Source organism: Rhinolophus sinicus, linkage group LG11 (genome assembly GCF_036562045.2).
Source record: "Rhinolophus sinicus isolate RSC01 linkage group LG11, ASM3656204v1, whole genome shotgun sequence".
NCBI lineage: Eukaryota > Metazoa > Chordata > Mammalia > Chiroptera > Rhinolophidae > Rhinolophus > Rhinolophus sinicus.
In genome coordinates, this window is record NC_133760.1 from 8,382,689 (window position 1) to 8,400,264 (window position 17,576).

Genomic DNA, 17,576 nt, shown 5'->3' on the forward strand with positions numbered 1-17,576 from the left:
TGTTTTCAGTCATTTCAAAGAACTGGCTCTTAAGTTTTGTCGATATTCTTTTGTAACCTTTCTTGTTTTATTTCTTTCCTATTTGCTTCAAATGTTGCTCCCCAAAGTTAAATTCTTAGCTTATTTGTCTTCTGTCTTTTCCAATATAAGCTTTTAAGGATCTGATTTTCCATCTAAATATCATTTTGGCTGCATCCCACATATTTGGTTATTTCATTATCTTTCTGTTCTAATTATTTTACTATTTAAAGTATGTATTTAAACTTCCAAGCATGTAGGGAGTTTGAAATTATCTTTTGTTACCAGTTCCTGACAGACATGAATGAGCTCTGTGAGGATACTGATTTTTTTTTTTTATATCAATTTCTCACCCATCTTACAATCTTCACTGAACCCCCTTCCACTCTCTGGACAGGGTACCAGCTGCTGCCTCTTAGCCTTCCACAGTGCAGTTCCTATACCCGGAATACATACTCCCTCCTACTGCAAGACTTCACCCTTTGCCAGCTTGGTTCTTGCCTGCCTTCAGTTCTCAATCTAGGTGCCACTTCCTCGGGGAGCCGAAGCCGTCCCTGGCCCTCCTGATGTGTCTCACGGCCCCTTTCATTTCCCCCTCTCATGCACCACAATGCATCATTGCTCGTTTTCTCTCTGACGTCCCCAGAAGTCTGCGCTCCATGAGAGCAGGCCCAGGTCTGTCTTAGTCACTGCCATTTCCCCAGCATTGGCCTGGGCATGGAGCCAACGCTTGTCGAATCAATGAGTAAGGAAAGGCTCCTCTTCCTGGGCATCCCACAGGTTCTCATCACCATGGTGTACCTGCCTGAGGTCATGCCCGCCTCTTTTCAAGCCATCTATACCCCAGTGGAGTCAGCAGGCACTGAAGCCCAGATCAAGCACCTGGCTAGGCTCATGGCCACACAGATGACAGCCGCAGGACTGGGCCCAGGTGAGTGTCACTGGAGCTGACCCCGACCAGGGGTTGGCACTGTGCCTGCTGGGCTCTCCTTACTGGAACAGCGCCTCCTTGTGGTGATGCAGAGAAAAATCACATGAGCTCTTAGGTGTCAGTAATTACAAGTCCCATAGATCTATTGAGTGCTCAGTATTTTAGGCCCTGGGCTTTGAAATCCAACAGACCTGGGTTTGAGGTCTGAGTTGAACCAGACTGCCTCAGCCACTCAATAGCTGTGTGACTTTGGTCAAGTTTCTTAACCTCTCTGAGCCTCAGGTGTTTTCCCATTTTAACAGAATTATTGAGGTTAAATTATGTATAGTGAAACACAACTCTTAAGTGAACACCTTAGTGAATTTTCACAGTGAACACACCAGTGTAACCACCACCCAGATGAAGATATTGTATGAAGAGAATACATTTCTACAAAGTTCTAGAAAGTTCCTTCTTGCTCCCTTCAGTCAACACTCACACATTTCACCTCCAGAGACAATTGCTGTTCTGATTTCTGTCTCCTTAGATTTAGTTTTTCTTTGTCTTGAACTTCATATAAATGGGATCATGGAGAGTCTGGCTTCTTTTGCTCAGCAGTTTTTGAGATTCATCCTTGTTGTGTAAACCAATAGATTATTTTTTTTTATTGGTCAGTAGTATTCCCTGATGTGAGTAAGCCGCTGTTTGTTCATCCATGCTTCTGATAATGGACCTATGGGTTTCCAGTTTGGGGCCATTGTGAATAAAGCTGCTGTGAACCGTTGTGTACAGGTGTTTTGATGCACACATGCCCTCATTTATCTTGCTAGGATGTGTTCAGTGCTGTTAGAAATTGCTCATCAGCTTTCCAAAGTGGCTGCTACATTTGACACTCCCACCAGCAGTGAATGGCATTTCTAGTCTGAGCCTCAGTTGTTGTATCGCAAAGTGGGGATAAAAAGCCCATGTTCCAGAAAAGCGTTTTGCAGATTTAAATGAGTTGTGTGTATACAACGCTCAGGATGGAGGCTGGCACACAGGAAGTCCTTGGATGGGAGCAGGTGGGTCTGACATGCCTGGAGCCCATTTGCTGCCTTCCTCTCAGGTGTAGAGCAGACCAAACAGTGTAAGGAGGAGCCCAAGGAGGAGAAGGTGGTGAAGCCGGAGAGTGTCCTGATTAAGCGACGCCTGTCAGCCCAGGGCCAGGCCATCTCGGTGGTGGGCTCCCTCAGCTCCATGTCCACTCTGGAGGAGGAGGCGCCCCAGGCCAAGAGGAGGCCAGAGCCCATCATCCCTGTCACACAGCCTCGGTGAGTCCCCTTGCAGGTGCTGGTACGGGACCGGGGGCTGCCCCTCCACGCTTGCTGTTCCCCTCTTGGTATTCCTTGAACAGCCAAACAGGCCCCCACTTGAAAACCTTTGCACTTCTGTTGTCTCTGCCTAGAATTTGCATACCTTGCCGCCTTGCATCATTCAGATCTCCACTCACACTTCACCTCCACATAGACGCCTTCCTTGACAACCCTTTACAGAAACAAAATAACATCCTCCTCCTCTTGTTACTCAGCACCCTGCCAGTCTTCAGAGTCACAGGGGCGTTAGCGAGGCAGTGTAGGGGTGTCTCCATATGGCCTGGAGAGCCACCGGGTGGGCCTGGGCTCCGAAAGCGTGTTCTGATTGACTGCCCCTGTCCATCTCTCCCACGTAGGCTGGCGGGCGCCGGCGGGCGCAAAAAGATCTTCCGTCTGAGTGATGTACTGAAACCCCTGACCGACGCACAGGTTGAGGCCATGAAGCTGGGCGCTGTGAAGCGGATCCTGCGGGCTGAGAAGGCTGTGGCCTACAGCGGGGCGGCCCAGGTGCGCCCCCGCCCCCCCAGCCTGTCCTTCCACCCCTCTCCCCAAGAGCCTACCTCACAGCAAAGAGCTGGGCCCCTGGTCTGCTGCTCACCAGCAGCTCCACGCAGGGGCCAAGGAGGAAGAAGTGCGTGAGCACGTGTGTGCTCTTAACTCAGCGCGGCGCTGGCTGCGAGGAACAGCCCCACCAGTGAAGGCTGCTGCTGTGTGCTTTCTTCTTTGTGCTCAACACTCTTATTCTTACTGTTTAGATTCAGACATACCTGGTTTAAATCCCAGTTCTGCCACTTGTTGGCCTTGTAACCTCAGTCAAGCGGCTTTTTTCCCATTTTTCGAAGTTTGTTTTTAATTAACCAAGTAGTATGTAAACATACTCGGTTAAAAAATATTTCCTGGCCATAGAGGTACCTGTACCCTGTCCCCCTCCCCAGAGGTGACCAATGTACACATTAGGGACTCCTTCAAGATCTTTTCCTGTATGCTTAAGTATATGGGTATAATCATAGCTTTATTCTGTGATTATTGATTTTATCCCCCTCCCTTTTTCCCTCACACCAATGGGACCTACTAGGCATAAGGTTCTTCAGCTTGCCTTCCTCACTTAACACCAGGTCCGCACTGGGGTTCTCTGAGCCTGGGCGGGCGGCGTGGCAAGTCCTGATGGTGGGTGCCAAGGATTGCCCACCCCCACGCTGACAGGCCTTGCTCTCCTGTCAGGTGCGCATAAAGATCCTGGCCAGCCTGGTGACGCAGTTCGACTCGGGCCTGAAGGCCGAGGTCTTGGCCTTTATCCTGGAGGACGTGCGGGCCCGCCTGGACCTGGCCTTCGCCTGGCTCTACCAGGAGTACAACGCCTACCTGGCAGCCAGCGCCTCGGGCTCCCTGGACAAGTACGAGGACTGCCTCATCCGCCTGCTCTCCGGCCTGCAGGAGAAGCCAGACCAGAAGGACGGGTGAGGGCACCGGCCCTCTGCACCCTTCTGTCCCCGAGTCCCCGCCTGTGTCCTGCCTTGCCTTTCTGGTTTCTGACCATCTCTGTCTTCCTCACCACCCAAGTCAGTCCTCCGTGTGCCCGTCCCGAGTCTCCCTTCTCTCCCCACTGGCTGGAGGCCCACACAAGGTAGCTCAGTGTGGGCTCTGGGTCACACACCCTGGGCTAGTTCCCCAGCTCTGCTGTTTGCTCGCTGCCTGACCTGTGTCACCCACTGGGCCTCCGTTTTCTCATCTGTAAATAACAGCCTGCCTCATAGGCCTGTTTTGGATGTTGACTTCTCTCCATCCCTGTCTTTTGCCTGAATCAGTTCTGGGCCTTCCTCTTTGTTCTCGGCCTCCAGCTTATCTCCACACAGCAGCCCGGGTGACACTTTAAATCTTGTCTTGTTTCTTCCCCACTAAAAACCTTCCGTGGTTCCCCAGTGTTCTTGGGATAAAATGCAACCTTCTTGCCATGTCCTGTGAGACTCTGTGGAATCCAATCCCTGCCAACTTCTTTAGCCATTTTTCGTGCCCCTCTGCTCCTTTCCACCCCAAACCTTAGCCATACCAGCCTCCTGTCTTCTGTTCTGCGAACATGCCGAGTTCAGGGCTTGGCACTCACTGTTCTCTCTACCTGGAATGCTCTCCCCACACGGCATGTCTGGTTCCTTCCCACCCACCAGCGTCGACCCAAATGTTATCTCAGAGTGGCCTTTTGTGGCCACCACATCTAAAATAGCGATACCCTTCCCCACCCCCTCCGTTGCTGTATTAAGTGAGTGCCCAGTTGACAAAGGGGAGAAGTCGTTTCAGAGGTAAAGTCTCTGCCCAAGTCACCCTGCTAGCAGCGTTTGAACCCTGCTCTGTTCCCGTCCAGGCTCTGTAACCAGGGGTCGAGCTGTCTGTGCAGGAGGCCCTGCCAGCCCCAAGCTCTGCCATTCAGCAGGACGGGGAGGCCAGGTGGCCTGTCTGCAGCCCTTCCCTGTCCCTCCCTCTCTGGCAGGATCTTCACCAAGGTTGTGCTGGAGGCGCCGCTCATCACCGAGAGTGCCCTGGAGGTGATTCGCAAGTACTGCGAGGACGAGGTGAGGAGGGCGGCAGATGTCCTCCGTCCCAGCGTCAGGGTGCAGGCAGGAGCCCTGCTCGCTGCAGCCTGTGGCGGGGGGCCAGGCCTGTGTCGGGGCTGAGGGGCACACAGCCCTGTGCAGGGGCTTCTGGGAGGGACAGTAGCAGATCTGAGCAAGGCAAGGGAGCCATCGCAAGGGCGCCTGCAGTGGGCTGAGCTCTGGTCCCCTCCTGCCGCAGAGCCGCACCTACCTGGGCATGTCCACCCTTCGAGACCTGATCTTCAAGCGCCCGTCGCGCCAGTTCCAGTACTTGCACGTCCTGCTAGACCTCAGCTCCCATGAGAAGGACAAGGTGATTCCCTGCCGTCCTGTGCTACACTCAGCCCACCTCTTCCACGTTCCCCTGGAAGTTGCCCTTCTCGGCAGCAGTTTTTAGGTGGTGGTATTTCCATTTATGATGTCATGAAGCTGCTCAGGATATATACACACATATACATTCACCCTCGCAGGAAGGGCAGTCACATCCTCTCTCTCATTCCTCCCCGTGGTGCCGAGCACCTCTCAAGACCTGGCACTATGCTGGGACCAGGGGGGCGCTGATCAGGAAGGCAGCCAGCATGACCAGTCAGCAGGCAGTGAGGAGACGGCCGGGGGAGGAGCAGCGCGTGTGACTGTGGGAGCCCTGGGGAGGGGCCTGACCCATCTGATGGGCAGGGGGGCAGAGGAGGTGATTTACAGGAGGCTTCTGGAGGAGGAGGGTATGAGCCAAGGCCTGAACTGTGAGTGGATGGGTGTTTGGGGCACGTGATTGAGAGGGCCCTGGAGCCATCCTGCTCCAGCCTTGTGCCAACTCCTTTCTTGCTGTTGTCATGCAGGGTCTTTGGCCCCACTCCCCACATAAGGATGCAGGATATGGTGAGGCCAAAAAGGAACACCCACGGAGCTATAGATAGGGGAGTCACACCGCTATAGTCTCGCTGGCGGCTGGGTTGGAGACACAGGAAGCAGGAGCCACACTGGTCGCAACCCTCACTGTGCCGCTTGCAGGCTCAGCCACCATCTTGCTAGCCCCCATTTTCCTACTAGTGTAGCCACAACAGTTATATTAGTGGCCAATGGCTCATTGGTTACAGCTGACGGCCAACTAGCCACAGCTGATGCCCATCCAGTCACAGTTGATGGCCATTTACTACCTGAGTGAGCACCTTTCCACGTGAGGCCGAGAACCTGGAAACCACTCCTGGCTCTGTCCCCTCACTGTCATGCCCATTCAGCAGACCCTTACTGCGCACTGGCTCTGTCCCCACACTGTCATGCCCATTCAGCAGACCCTTACTGCACACTGGCTCGGTCTTGTGTGCTGCTGGGGACAAAGCAGTGCTGAGCACCAGCCCCTGTCCTCATGGTTCCATCAGGGGATGTCTGAGTGACACAGGACAGGCGTTCTAGGCAGTGGGAATGTTTTGCTCCAAGTCTCAAAGCCAGTGAGAATGCTGTCGCTTCTGAGGAAATGAAAAAAGCTCATTCTGGTTGGAGCGTAGCAAGCAAGGCAAGAAATGATACGAGGTCGGGCAGAGCAGGTAGGCAGTAAGGTGACTCAGGGCCCTGAATTGGGCCAAGAAACCTCTCCAGAGCTGGTGACCAGCCTTGGGCACAGGTAACTCAGCTGTGCCTGGCCTTTCTCAATCTTGGGCTTGCTCACACTGGTGCTGCCAAGTTCAGAACAGCTGTCTCCCCTTCTACCGTCTTGCTGCCACTGTCTCCTCAGGTGCGTTCCCAGGCCCTGCTGTTCATCAAGCGTATGTACGAGAAGGAACAGCTGCGAGAGTATGTGGAGAAATTTGCCCTCAACTACCTGCAGCTCTTGGTCCACCCCAACCCGCCATCAGTGCTGTTTGGAGCTGACAAGGACACAGGTTTGGTGCAGAGTCATCAGATGCGTGCTGAGCGCCTGCTGTGTCCCTGGCTCTGGGCTGCACCGGGGAACAGCTGGATCAAAGCCGAGCCCTGCCTGGCCTGCTAGGGAAGCCTACAGTCAGACAGTAATAACCGGAGCAGCAGGCCTGGGACGGCAACCAGGATGCTGCAAGGAGCCCAGAGGGCACCTGACCCAGCATGAGGGCTCAGGAAGAGCATCCTAGAGGAGGGGACGGGCTGAGAGCTGGAGGACAAGGAGAGCTAGCCAGTGACGGGCTCCAGGAGAGACCAGGCAGGACCAGCACAGGCCTGTTCCCTCAGCAATGCTCTAGGTCCCTGAGAGTTACAGATGCGTGGGCCCGGCCCTATGAGAATGGACCGTTCAGTTGGACGGTTCAGGCTATGGAGGGAAGCGCGGGGCCTCCTGGGGATACAGCAGCCCTGGCACAGCCTTGGTGCTGGGAAGGCTTCCAAGGAGAGGCACTGGCTTCATGAGACCCAGAGGGTGAGAAGGTACAAAAACAAAGAATTGGGCAGCTGTGTTCCAGGCAAAGGACCAGGATGTGCAAAGGCTCCAAAGTGGCGGCCCTGGGCGGGGGGGAGGGGGTGTCTGTCAGGAGTAGGGTGTGAGTGACCAGAGCACAGAGTCCAGGGCCAAGGGCTGCCCCAACAGGGCCTGGCAGGTAGAGCAATGTGAGGAGCTGGGGGTTTACCCTGAGGGCACAGGGCAGTCATGGGAGCACTGAGCAGGAGAGGGCAGGATCAGAGCTGCACTTGAGACGGATCTGCTGGCTGCCCTGTGGATGGGTGGTCGGGGAGGTGAGGTGGGCATTCAGTGCAGACGCCTCCAAAAAGGGAGCAGTCCTGGTCCCACCCCGTTTCCCTGATTGTTGCCTTCCGCCCAAGGGCCTAGCTCCCTTTTGTGCCCACCCCCCAAGAAGGGACAGACACGGGGCGGGAAGGGATTGGGAGGGGAGTGGGGCCAGCCTGATCCCCGCCTCCTGCCCTATCAGAGGTGGCAGCGCCCTGGACCGAGGAGACAGTAAAGCAGTGCCTGTACCTCTACCTGGCCCTCCTGCCTCAGAACCACAAGCTGATCCACGAGCTGGCAGCCGTGTACACTGAGGCCATCGCTGACATCAAGCGGACGGTGCTGAGGGTCATCGAACAGCCGGTGAGGCCCCTGAGCCCACCAGGCTCTGCCCACCGTTGGCAGGGCTGAGTCCCCAGCTCCAGCCCCTCCCCTGGTACCTACCTCGCTATGAGCTAAGCACTAAGGCTTGTCACCAAGCAGCTCTGTAGCTTGCGAGCGGTCTGCACGTCCGTCTGCTCATCAGAAGACAACAGGGTGGCCCCGCAGTAAGAGCCCGGCATTGGGCAGACAAAGGTTTACATTCTACCTCTGACTCACTGTGTGAACTTGCACCCCCTTCAGTAAAAAATGGGGAAGGTGATTCAGTCCTCCGAGCTGCTGGTAGGAATTCTGTGTAAGTATCTATCACTGGTATCATTTACCTGCTGGCCTCCCCCTGCCTCGCTGATGGGAGCCTCTGGAGCCACAGGGCCACCCACTTGAGAAGCAGCTCAATTGCAAACTGGCACCCGAGACCAGAATGTCTGCCCTGCCAATGTGCAGCTGGATTTCAAACCACTTTGATATCTCTGTCCTGGCATTTGTTTATTATGAAAACTTTCCAAAATAATCAAAAGGAGAGTGTGGTATATTACTTCCCACTTACCTGCCACCCAGATCCAACGATGTCTCCATCCACATCCTTCCTGTAACAAGGGGATGGTGGGCTCGTTGTGAGGAGGAAGCAGATTCTCCCATCGTCAAGGTGAGCTCACTGGAGTGTGAGCTCCTGGAGGGCCAAGTTGTCACTTCCACTCCTGATCCTAAACATTTACTGGGCAGAGGAAGGCAGGCTGCTTGAAGCCTGGCCCTCCGCCCCATGTGCTGGGTGCTCGCGGGCAGGCCAAGCCCTGAGCTGAGCTAGCAGCCAAGCCGGGCACTGGCAGCATGGAGGGGGTGGGCCAGGGTCAGTGATGCCTTTGGAAGTCAGAAAACCTTCACCGAGGAATTGAAGGACAGGTTGGCCATTAAAGGTCAGGTGAGGTCAGAGATTACACAGGAAAGGCACGGCCCTTCCACATAGGAGCCAGTGCTGGCAAAGGCTCTGGAGCTGCAGTAAGTCCCTGTGAGATGAGCTGGAAGAGACCAAGACACTCCTGCCCTACCCCTCCCACCTTCCCCAGATTACCCCCAGTTCAGAGAACCGTCACCAGCTCTTTTTCCCCAGTTTCATTGAGATAGAATTGACATACAACATTGTGTTAGTTTAAGGTGTATACCATAAGTGGTTTGAAATCTGTATATATTTCAAAATGATTACAGCAATCAGTTTAACATCCATCACCTCATAGTTAGAATTTCTTTCTAGTGATGAGAACTTTTAAGATCTATTCTCTGTCACCACTTCTTACCCCAGCATCCCAGCATCTGCCCAGCCACCTTGCCCTTGACACGTGGGCCACCCTGAGCTCTCACCCTGGCCCCCCTTGTCCGTCCTCCCCCACCCCCCGCATTGCCCAGGCCTCCCCTGTCATCCCTCTCTACCTCTAGATCCGAGGAATGGGCATGAACTCTCCAGAGCTGCTACTCCTGGTGGAAAACTGTCCCAAGGGGGCAGAGACGCTGGTCACGAGATGTCTGCACAGCCTCACAGACAAAGGTGCCCCCCCGAGTCCCCACCTTTCATTTTCTTCCATCACCCATGCCTTCCCAGGACTTGGGGATCAGAGTGGCTGGGTCCCCAGATGGTTGGACCTCTTGTGTGTCTCTCCCCATCCTTGGACCTCAGTTTCTCCATGTGGAACAGTGTGGCAAATGCACTTGAGAAACCAAGGGCCAAGGACTCCTGTTCTGAAATAGCGTTGTCCCTCCCCTCCCACACTGCCATCTCTTCCCCTCGCAGTGCCCACCCTCAGCCCGCTGTCCCCCATCACCTGTGCCTCCTGCCCCTTCTGCCTGCAGTGCCACCGTCCCCAGAGCTGGTGAAGCGGGTCCGGGATCTCTACCACAAGCGGCTGCCAGACGTCCGCTTCCTCATCCCGGTGCTCAATGGGCTGGAGAAGGTGCAGAACTAACTGGATGCTCGGATGTTCCCTCTGAAGAGGACGTGGGGGGGGGGGGAGGAGGCAGGTCCCCTGGTTCCTGTCAGTTGCTTTGTGAGCGTGTGCCTGGGCTTGTCAGACCAGGGGTCAGTCTCAACTCCGCCTTCTCCGTGACCGCGAGCTCGCCATTCCCCTCTCAGCCTTGGTTTCCTTCTGTCAAGTGAGGATCCCAGTTATCACCCATCACCCCGTCACCGTGGGTGAACCTCCATCTCCTTGTGTAAAGAGTGGGTGATAACACTCCACTTTTCGGGGGAGTCGGAGAGCTGTCCCAGGAAGTAACACAAAGGGGGCTCAGATGGGATGAGGCGGGGGCTGAGTCAGGCCCAGTGAGATGGGGAGGGAGCTCAGCCCTGAGGGAGCAGAGGGAGGGAGCGAAGGAAAGCGTCAGAGCCTCCCTGGGGCGCATCTGACCTGCCTCCCCTGCCCTCCCCCTGTAGAAAGAAGTGATCCAGGCCCTTCCAAAGCTCATCAAACTGAATCCCATCGTGGTGAAAGAGGTCTTCAACCGCCTGCTGGGCACCCAGCACGGTAGGTGCTGTGCTCCCCTCCCGCCAGCGGCCAGCTGGGCCTTGGCCCTCAGTTCTCCTCCCGCATGGCTCCCTGTGCCCCAGCTCCCCCGCGAGGCCCCGCCTCACCTCCGTTGGTCATGCAGGAGGACGGGGTCCCACGGGCGGGCGGGCGAGGTGTGTAATGCTGGGGGAGGCTGTGGTGCTGCCTTTAGGGAGAAAGGGGCTCATCCTGCTCCCTAGGGCTGCCAGCCAGACTTGGCGACGCCTGAACATCGTCCCAAAGTTCCCAGGCCACCCTCCTGTGACAGGTGGACATGGCGGGAGCAAAATTGTGCAGCTGGGTCTGACTCGAATAGTGTCTTCCTTTTTAGGACCCAACTGCTCTCAGTCTCCCTCGGTGTGGGCTCCACTCCCGCCCCTTAGCTCTTGCCTGAACCCCTCAAGTTGTGGGTGAGGGACATTTTGTTTGACATGGCCAGAAGGGAGCAAACTCAAACTTGCAACTTAGGTGTCGGATTGGTGCCCCCCGTCACCCTGAAGCTGGGGAGGGACTTGGAGGCCATGTTCCGCACAAACTGCTGATTTAAAACAGACACACAGGAGTGTCTGGGACCCTCAGAGCGGCACCTGCAGAGTGCCAGCTCCCCTAGCCGCCCCCACACAGCACTCAGCCTGAGCACTGTTCACAAGTCCATTGCCTGGCCCCAGCCTGTCCTGTCCAGTAAATGCCCGGGAGTGTCTGTGCTGTGCTGGGGACCCCACAAGCTTGTCTTTCGTGGGTGCACAGCCCAGTGAGGAGGGAGAGAAACAGCCAGACCACACTCAAATACCGTCCTAAGGAGGGTGGGAACCCAGCGTGGGAGAGGAGAGTGAGCAGTCTCGCACTGAGGGTGGGCTTTCTGGAGGAGATGGCTTTCTAGCTGCTGAGTCATTCAGCCCCCTTTTAGTGTTCTCAGTCTCTCACTTCCCCTACTCTGGCCCTTTGTCCCCCAGTCCAACTAAAGCCAAGGTGCCTCGTCTTCACTCTCTGCTCCCCGAATCTGGGAGACTCGGACCATCTCTTCACTTGGGCTTCCATGCTGTCTCCTCCCCTCCTCCCTCTCTCCCACGGCAGGTGAAGGGAACTCGGCCTTGTCCCCCCTGAACCCCGGAGAGCTTCTGATTGCATTACACAACATTGACTCGGTGAAGTGCGACATGAAGTCCATCATCAAAGGTGAGGCTCTCCCCCCACCCCCCCAAGTGGCCTGGCCTCCACCGACTTGGGGAAGAAGTTCAGTCACACAAACGTCCCCACTGGAATGTGCCAAGCTGCAGGTGATTCCACCTGTAGGCCCATCCCAGTGCTCCGACACCCACCCTTGGTTCTCCCTCCCTCCTTCCTTCCTTCCTTCCGCTCTCCATCTAAGGAACTAATGTACCTACTTGGTGCTGGCATAGAGTTGCCTTCAAGAAAGTTGGGGAGCCCCTCCTGCCCCAGCCCCGGCCCAAGGAGCAGTGGGCAGAGCCCAGGGCCGAGTGTGTGTGTGGTGGGGAGGGGGCAGAGGCCCTGCCGGCAGGGTGGATGGAGGGCGCCAAGGCCCAGGTTGGACCAGGAGTAGATGATGGGTCCAGTCTGGTCTCCAGTTGTGGCAGGAGAGTGGGGGCGGGGGTGTTGGTGACAAACTGTCAGGCGCACCACAGTCATCAGTTTCATGATAGCCGCTGTCCCTGAGCCAGGCTCTTCTAAGTGCCTTACAGGCCAGCCTGCCTTCTGCACCACCGTTACCGGGTAAGTATGCTGACTTCCATTTTGTAGCCAAGGAAATGGAGGTTGCAGAGAGGTTAAGTAACATGCTCAGCCAGCAGACCCTAAGTGGTGTGAGGGAGAAAACAGAATCCGAAGTCGAGTCGACCTGAGTTGGGGTCCCAGCCCTGCCAGCTCTGCCAGCTCTGCATCTCCCATGGGAAGACCTCTCTCCCTCAGCTCTCAGCCCTCTCCTCCACTCCCTCCCTAAAGGAGGTTTCTGGTCCAGAAGCTATGCTTTTCCATGGAGCTGGACACCTTACTGTCCCATGCTCTACTCAGAAGACAACTGTCCTTTGATTCCACCTCTGTCCTTTAAGTGTGGGGTGGGGGTTCCCTTCCTTGCCACTTAAGTCTCATGTCTAGCCTGAAATCGCTTCTTTAGTGACTTATTTCCTAGCCTTCCCCAGCCAGTTCTCTCAGAAACTTTTAGGTCACGAAAGGAGCTTATGAAAATTTAAAGCCCGCACTACAAGTGAGGAGGAGCTAAGCCCACTAGCAGAAGAGCAGGAGGTAAAAAGGGTCTGTCTGGAAGGTTGGAGCCCAGGAGCGGTCCTTTTACACTCCCTGCCCTGTTCAATGACCTCAGGAAAGCTGTGGGCTCATTCCCAATGACAGTGCGCTAACACGGTTTTGTGGACAATTTGAAAGGATTCCCAGACCCACCACCCCATCCATGGACCCAGATGTGGTTCCTGATCTTACTTACACGAGGGAGCCAAGGCGCAGGGAGAAAACGGGTCTTGCCACAGGTCACACAGGCGGCCCGGAACCAGGCTCCTGGAGATGTGGGCAAGGCTTGGCCTGGCCTTGAGAACCCCTCCTGTTTCTTCCTACAAGCCCAGCCCCACACACAGCCTCCATACTGCTGCACTCTCGGCAAGCCCTCAGCTGGTCTCCCTGCCAGCCACTGGTCCCCAGCACCGGGTTGAGCCAAACACCTGGTTGAGTGTTTCTCTGCTCAGGCACCAGTGCTTTTCCTGGTTGCACTAGTAGCTCCACTTAACTGTAAGCTCCTGATCTAAAGTCCAGTCCTATTTTGTGCACCGTTGGAATCCACAGTGCCTGATAGTATCGGCAGTCATTCCTGGCGTTCACTCCTTCCTTAAACCAGCCTGTTTCTCTAGTGAGTTTTTCTGTAACTAGACCTGCCCTTAGTGGTCTGGTCCAGCAATTAACTCAGTGAGCACCTCTGCTCAGCCCTGTGCTGGGCCATGCTAGGGACACAGCAGGGATGGTGACAACCCTGGGCCTGCCCTCCCAAGGGTCACAGTCCATCCTCAGGCAGTAACAACCCAGAATGAGCTGGGCTGGGACAGGAACCCAGAGGGACCAACTAGTCCTCCCAGGTGAGGGACATCAGGGGGGGGCTTCCTGGAGGAGGGGACACCTGAGCTGAGCACCAAAGGATGAGTAGGCGTGAGGTAACGGGAAAAGATGATCCCAGAGAAAGGAAGAACGTTTGCACAGGCCAAGAAATGCACTTGCATGACCTGTATCCATTGAGAAAATCAGGCCTGGGCCCCACCCACACGGGGTCTCATAGGCCACAGTGGTAGTTTGGACTTGATCTGTTGGCCTCTGGGAGGTGCAGAGTCAGTTTGAGCTTTCAAAGGACCCCTCAGTCTGTGCGGAGGATGGGAGGCCCCAGAGGAGGCTGGGGCAAAGCTGAGGGGGAGGAGGGGAGAAGGTTGATGCTATAGGCTTTTAGGCAGAATAGGCAGGAGCCAGCGACTACCAGGAAGTGAAGAGAAGAAGGTGCTTCCTCCGTTTCTGGCAAGTCCTCTCTGGCACTTACCTCACCTTCTACACTCTCCTCTGCCCCTTTGGCCTAGATCCCCACCTTACCACCCCCCCCCATCCAGCTTACTCCCTGCCTGTCTACCTGTAATGACTTCATCCTCCCCCTGTTCCTTATAAGCACCCACCCCTGTTCTCCATTAGCCTCTCAAGGATTGGGGGCCTCTCTTCTGGCTCAATAAAGACTTCCTGGTTGACAGACTCACATGGCAAGTGATGTTTGGGGAAGAAGGGCTTCAGAGGCAGTTCCTGGGGTCTTACCCACTAGCACAGAGGATTGGAGCACCACCTATCCCACCAATTTTGGGGTACCTCAAACCCACTCCTGAGGGAACAGACCCCAAGGCTTTCGTGGGTGCCTGTGTTGTGCCAGCCCTCCTTGGGCCCTTCCTGGCACTGGATGTTGAGCTGGGGGCTCATATGCCCAGGCTTCCTCACCCCTCCCTTCCTTGTAACTCTCTGTGTCCTCACATAACCCTAGGCCTGGTGTAGCCCAGCAGGAGAGCGAGCCCTTACGCCCTCGTCAGGATGGGGAGTGGGCAGTCCCTTGAGCAGCCTGCTGGTAGAGGGTCATCTCCTGTCCCCTATGGGGTGCTTATGGAAGTCAAACCTGCCTTCGCTGTCCCATAGGGGTGGAGGTCCCATGCTGCCCCAGGAAGCCAGAATGGGTCCCCAGGGGTCGCCAATGTGTCTCCTACCTCAGCCTTTCCAAGGGTTTTCCCCGAAGAGAAAGGGCCAAGGTCTGCCCACTCTGCCCAGTGTGGGGCTTCCAGGAGCTGGCCATGTCTTTTTCCTTGGACCAGGCCAGTGTCCCCTCAGAGAGAGCGACTGCTGGGTGGGGCGAGTCTTCTGTTTTGCCTGGAGCTTCAGCAAGTCAGGGCTGGGTCTCCCCTCCCATGGGCAGATAATGGGGCTGAGGCTCTCTAAGGGTGGTGGGGCTCCCGCCTCCCGGGGGGCAGCTGGGCAAAGAGGACAGGCCCACTCTCCGCCTCCTCGCAGCCACCAACCTGTGCTTTGCGGAGCGGAACGTGTACACATCGGAGGTGCTGGCCGTGGTGATGCAGCAGTTGATGGAGCAGAGCCCCCTGCCCATGCTGCTCATGAGGACCGTCATCCAGTCCCTGACCATGTACCCCCGCCTGGGGGGCTTCGTCATGAACATCCTGTCCCGCCTCATCATGAAGCAGGTAACCCGCCCCGACTGACTGCAGCAGGGACAAACTGAAGACAGAGTTGAGGCACAACCCCAGGCTTTTCCATGCTGCCTGCCCCACACCACCCAGACCAGCCAGCCCCTTGGCCCTGCCCTTGGCAGAGACAGTACAGCATTCCAGGGGTCGGAACAGCCACAGGATGGCAATGTGACGAGTGAGGGCTGTTGGGTTGCAGGAGCAGTGGGTTGTTGGGGGCTGCGTTCCAGGAGAAGCATGGCTGCCGCTTGCCCCTCAGCACGGTGCATCCAGGCAGAGTGTATGTTAGAGCTGAAAGGTGGTCCGAATTTTGAGAGATGCTAGAAAGTGGGTTTTAGGAATACGATGATGAAACTAAAAACCAAAGCTCATCCACAAGCCCTCCAACTGGATTCAGCCCAGAGGTTGCCATTTTGCAACATCTGGCTTAGAGGTTAAATGCAGATTCAGACAGATCTGGGTTCAAATTTAGTTGTGCCCCTGGGTACCCTGCCCCTTGGTACCCACGTGACCTTGGACAAGTCCCTGCACCTCGCTGGGCCTCGTCTGTTTAGTAGGGCTAATGCCGCCCTCTGGAGGTTGCTGTGAGAATGATACGAGACCATGCTCCCAAAGGACTTAGCTTGAGCCCAACCCCCGGAGCCCAACGGTGAAAGCGCCACTCTCAAGTTGGCCACATGTCCCAGCTGCTTGGGAAAAAGATCCTTTGGAGGGAGGTCAGGGCTCTGTGTACCCCAAAGGAATCTATTGGATAGGTATTTGAGGCCCAGCAGGGCCTCATCTTGGCAAGGTCCTTCTCCCAGTTTCTGGGGTGGCTGCTGGTGCGCTCCCTCACCCCCACTCCCTCCCTGCCCCGTCCAGGTGTGGAAGTACCCCAAGGTGTGGGAGGGCTTCATCAAGTGCTGTCAACGCACCAAGCCCCAGAGCTTCCAGGTCATCCTGCAGCTGCCGCCCCAGCAGTTAGGTGCCGTCTTTGACAAGTGCCCAGAGCTCCGGGAGCCCCTGCTGGCCCACGTCCGCTCCTTCACCCCCCACCAGGTACCCCAGGGTGGGGGGGTGGCCCCATGGGACCAGCCTGGAGGGCTGGAGTGGGTGGGCAGAGGGGAGTCTTGCATTGCCACAGAAGGTCAAGGGTTCTGGAGGATCTGGGACCAGGGATCTGGGGTGTTTTCTCAAGGAGTCACTGCGTCAGAGCTCTCCATAGCTTCCCCATCCTGCTCTTCCCCTAGCAAGCACACATCCCCAACTCCATCATGACCATCCTGGAGGCCAGCGGCAAGCAGGAGCCGGAGGCCAAGGAAGCACCTGCAGGGCCTCTGGAAGAGGTGAGGGTCTGTAGCCCATCCTTCATCTCTACCCAGCCACCTCTGTCTCTGCCAGGAGGCTCCTGCTGAAAGGGGAGGGGAGGGGACAGTTGTCCCTTACTCCCTGTGCCCATCCTGCTTCTGCCTCAAGGGTGGTCTCTGTCTCTTCTTTCCCATCATCCTCTGAGAGCAGCCTAGGTCCTAGCCCCCACCTATCTCTGAGTTTCTGTGTGCCCCTCCCCACCCCCAGGACGACCTGGAGCCCCTGGCCCTGGCACCAGCCCCTGGCCCCCGGCCCCCTCAGGACCTCATCGGCCTGCGGCTGGCCCAGGAGAAGGCCTTAAAGCGGCAGCTGGAGGAGGAACAGAAGCTGAAGCCTGGAGGAGTGGGAGCCCCCTCCTCTTCCTCCTCGTCCACTTCCTCGGCCCGGCCAGGCCCCCCCCAGCCGGAGGAAGTCATAGATTTCCGGGAGGAGGGGCCTGAGTGCGAGACCCCGGCCATCTTCATTAGCGTGGATGACGACTCGGGGCTGACCGAGGCTGCGCTGCTGGACTCTAGTCTTGAGGGGCCCCTACCTAAGGTAGGGATGACAACCGCAGAGCAGCAAAGGAGGAAAGATATCAGGGTTCTGGGATTAAGTGTGTGCTGAGGAGCCAAGATGGGGAGCGGGGTGGGTACAGCCCAACCGAAAGCTTGGAGCTGGGGCCTGCTGTCTGACCCGCTTCCCCTTCTCCTGTCACCAGGAGGCAGCAGCGGGTGGGGTGACCTCAAAGGAGGAGCAGAGCCCCCAGACCCTCATCCCTGCCGGAGAAGACGCTGTGAAGACCCCCAGCCCCGCCGCCGCCACCGCTGCCTCCGCCACCGCCACCGAGGAAGCCGGGGAACCCGAGACCAAGGGGAACAGCTGACAGCTTGGTGGGGAAGGGGTGAGACGGGGAGGGCGGGGCGGTGCTTTGCCTTTAAAAAATAAAAAATAAAAAAAGATCGCGGGTCTGGGACGTGGGTGCAGTCTCTGGTCTCTGCCGCTGTGTCAGTTGTGGGGCTGCGCGGTATCTGGTGAGCGCGCC

The 17,576-nt window shown here is 56.5% G+C and overlaps 1 protein-coding gene across 1 annotated transcript in view; it reads left to right on the top strand.

Annotated features, from left to right (window-relative positions):
* Positions 1–17,493, top strand: part of SYMPK (symplekin scaffold protein) — a 33,617-nt gene extending 16,124 nt beyond the window's left edge. The window contains exons 11-27 of the mRNA XM_019754867.2: positions 799–949; positions 2,034–2,238; positions 2,637–2,787; positions 3,502–3,737; positions 4,763–4,844; positions 5,065–5,178; positions 6,595–6,742; positions 7,757–7,917; positions 9,367–9,475; positions 9,778–9,878; positions 10,358–10,448; positions 11,544–11,645; positions 15,015–15,202; positions 16,067–16,243; positions 16,435–16,530; positions 16,760–17,089; positions 17,253–17,493. Coding sequence (XP_019610426.2) covers positions 799–949; positions 2,034–2,238; positions 2,637–2,787; positions 3,502–3,737; positions 4,763–4,844; positions 5,065–5,178; positions 6,595–6,742; positions 7,757–7,917; positions 9,367–9,475; positions 9,778–9,878; positions 10,358–10,448; positions 11,544–11,645; positions 15,015–15,202; positions 16,067–16,243; positions 16,435–16,530; positions 16,760–17,089; positions 17,253–17,417 — 2,607 coding nt within the window. The 3' untranslated portion in view covers positions 17,418–17,493. The remainder of the gene's footprint in view (positions 1–798; positions 950–2,033; positions 2,239–2,636; positions 2,788–3,501; positions 3,738–4,762; positions 4,845–5,064; positions 5,179–6,594; positions 6,743–7,756; positions 7,918–9,366; positions 9,476–9,777; positions 9,879–10,357; positions 10,449–11,543; positions 11,646–15,014; positions 15,203–16,066; positions 16,244–16,434; positions 16,531–16,759; positions 17,090–17,252) is intronic.
* The last annotated feature ends 83 nt before the right edge of the window (positions 17,494–17,576 follow it).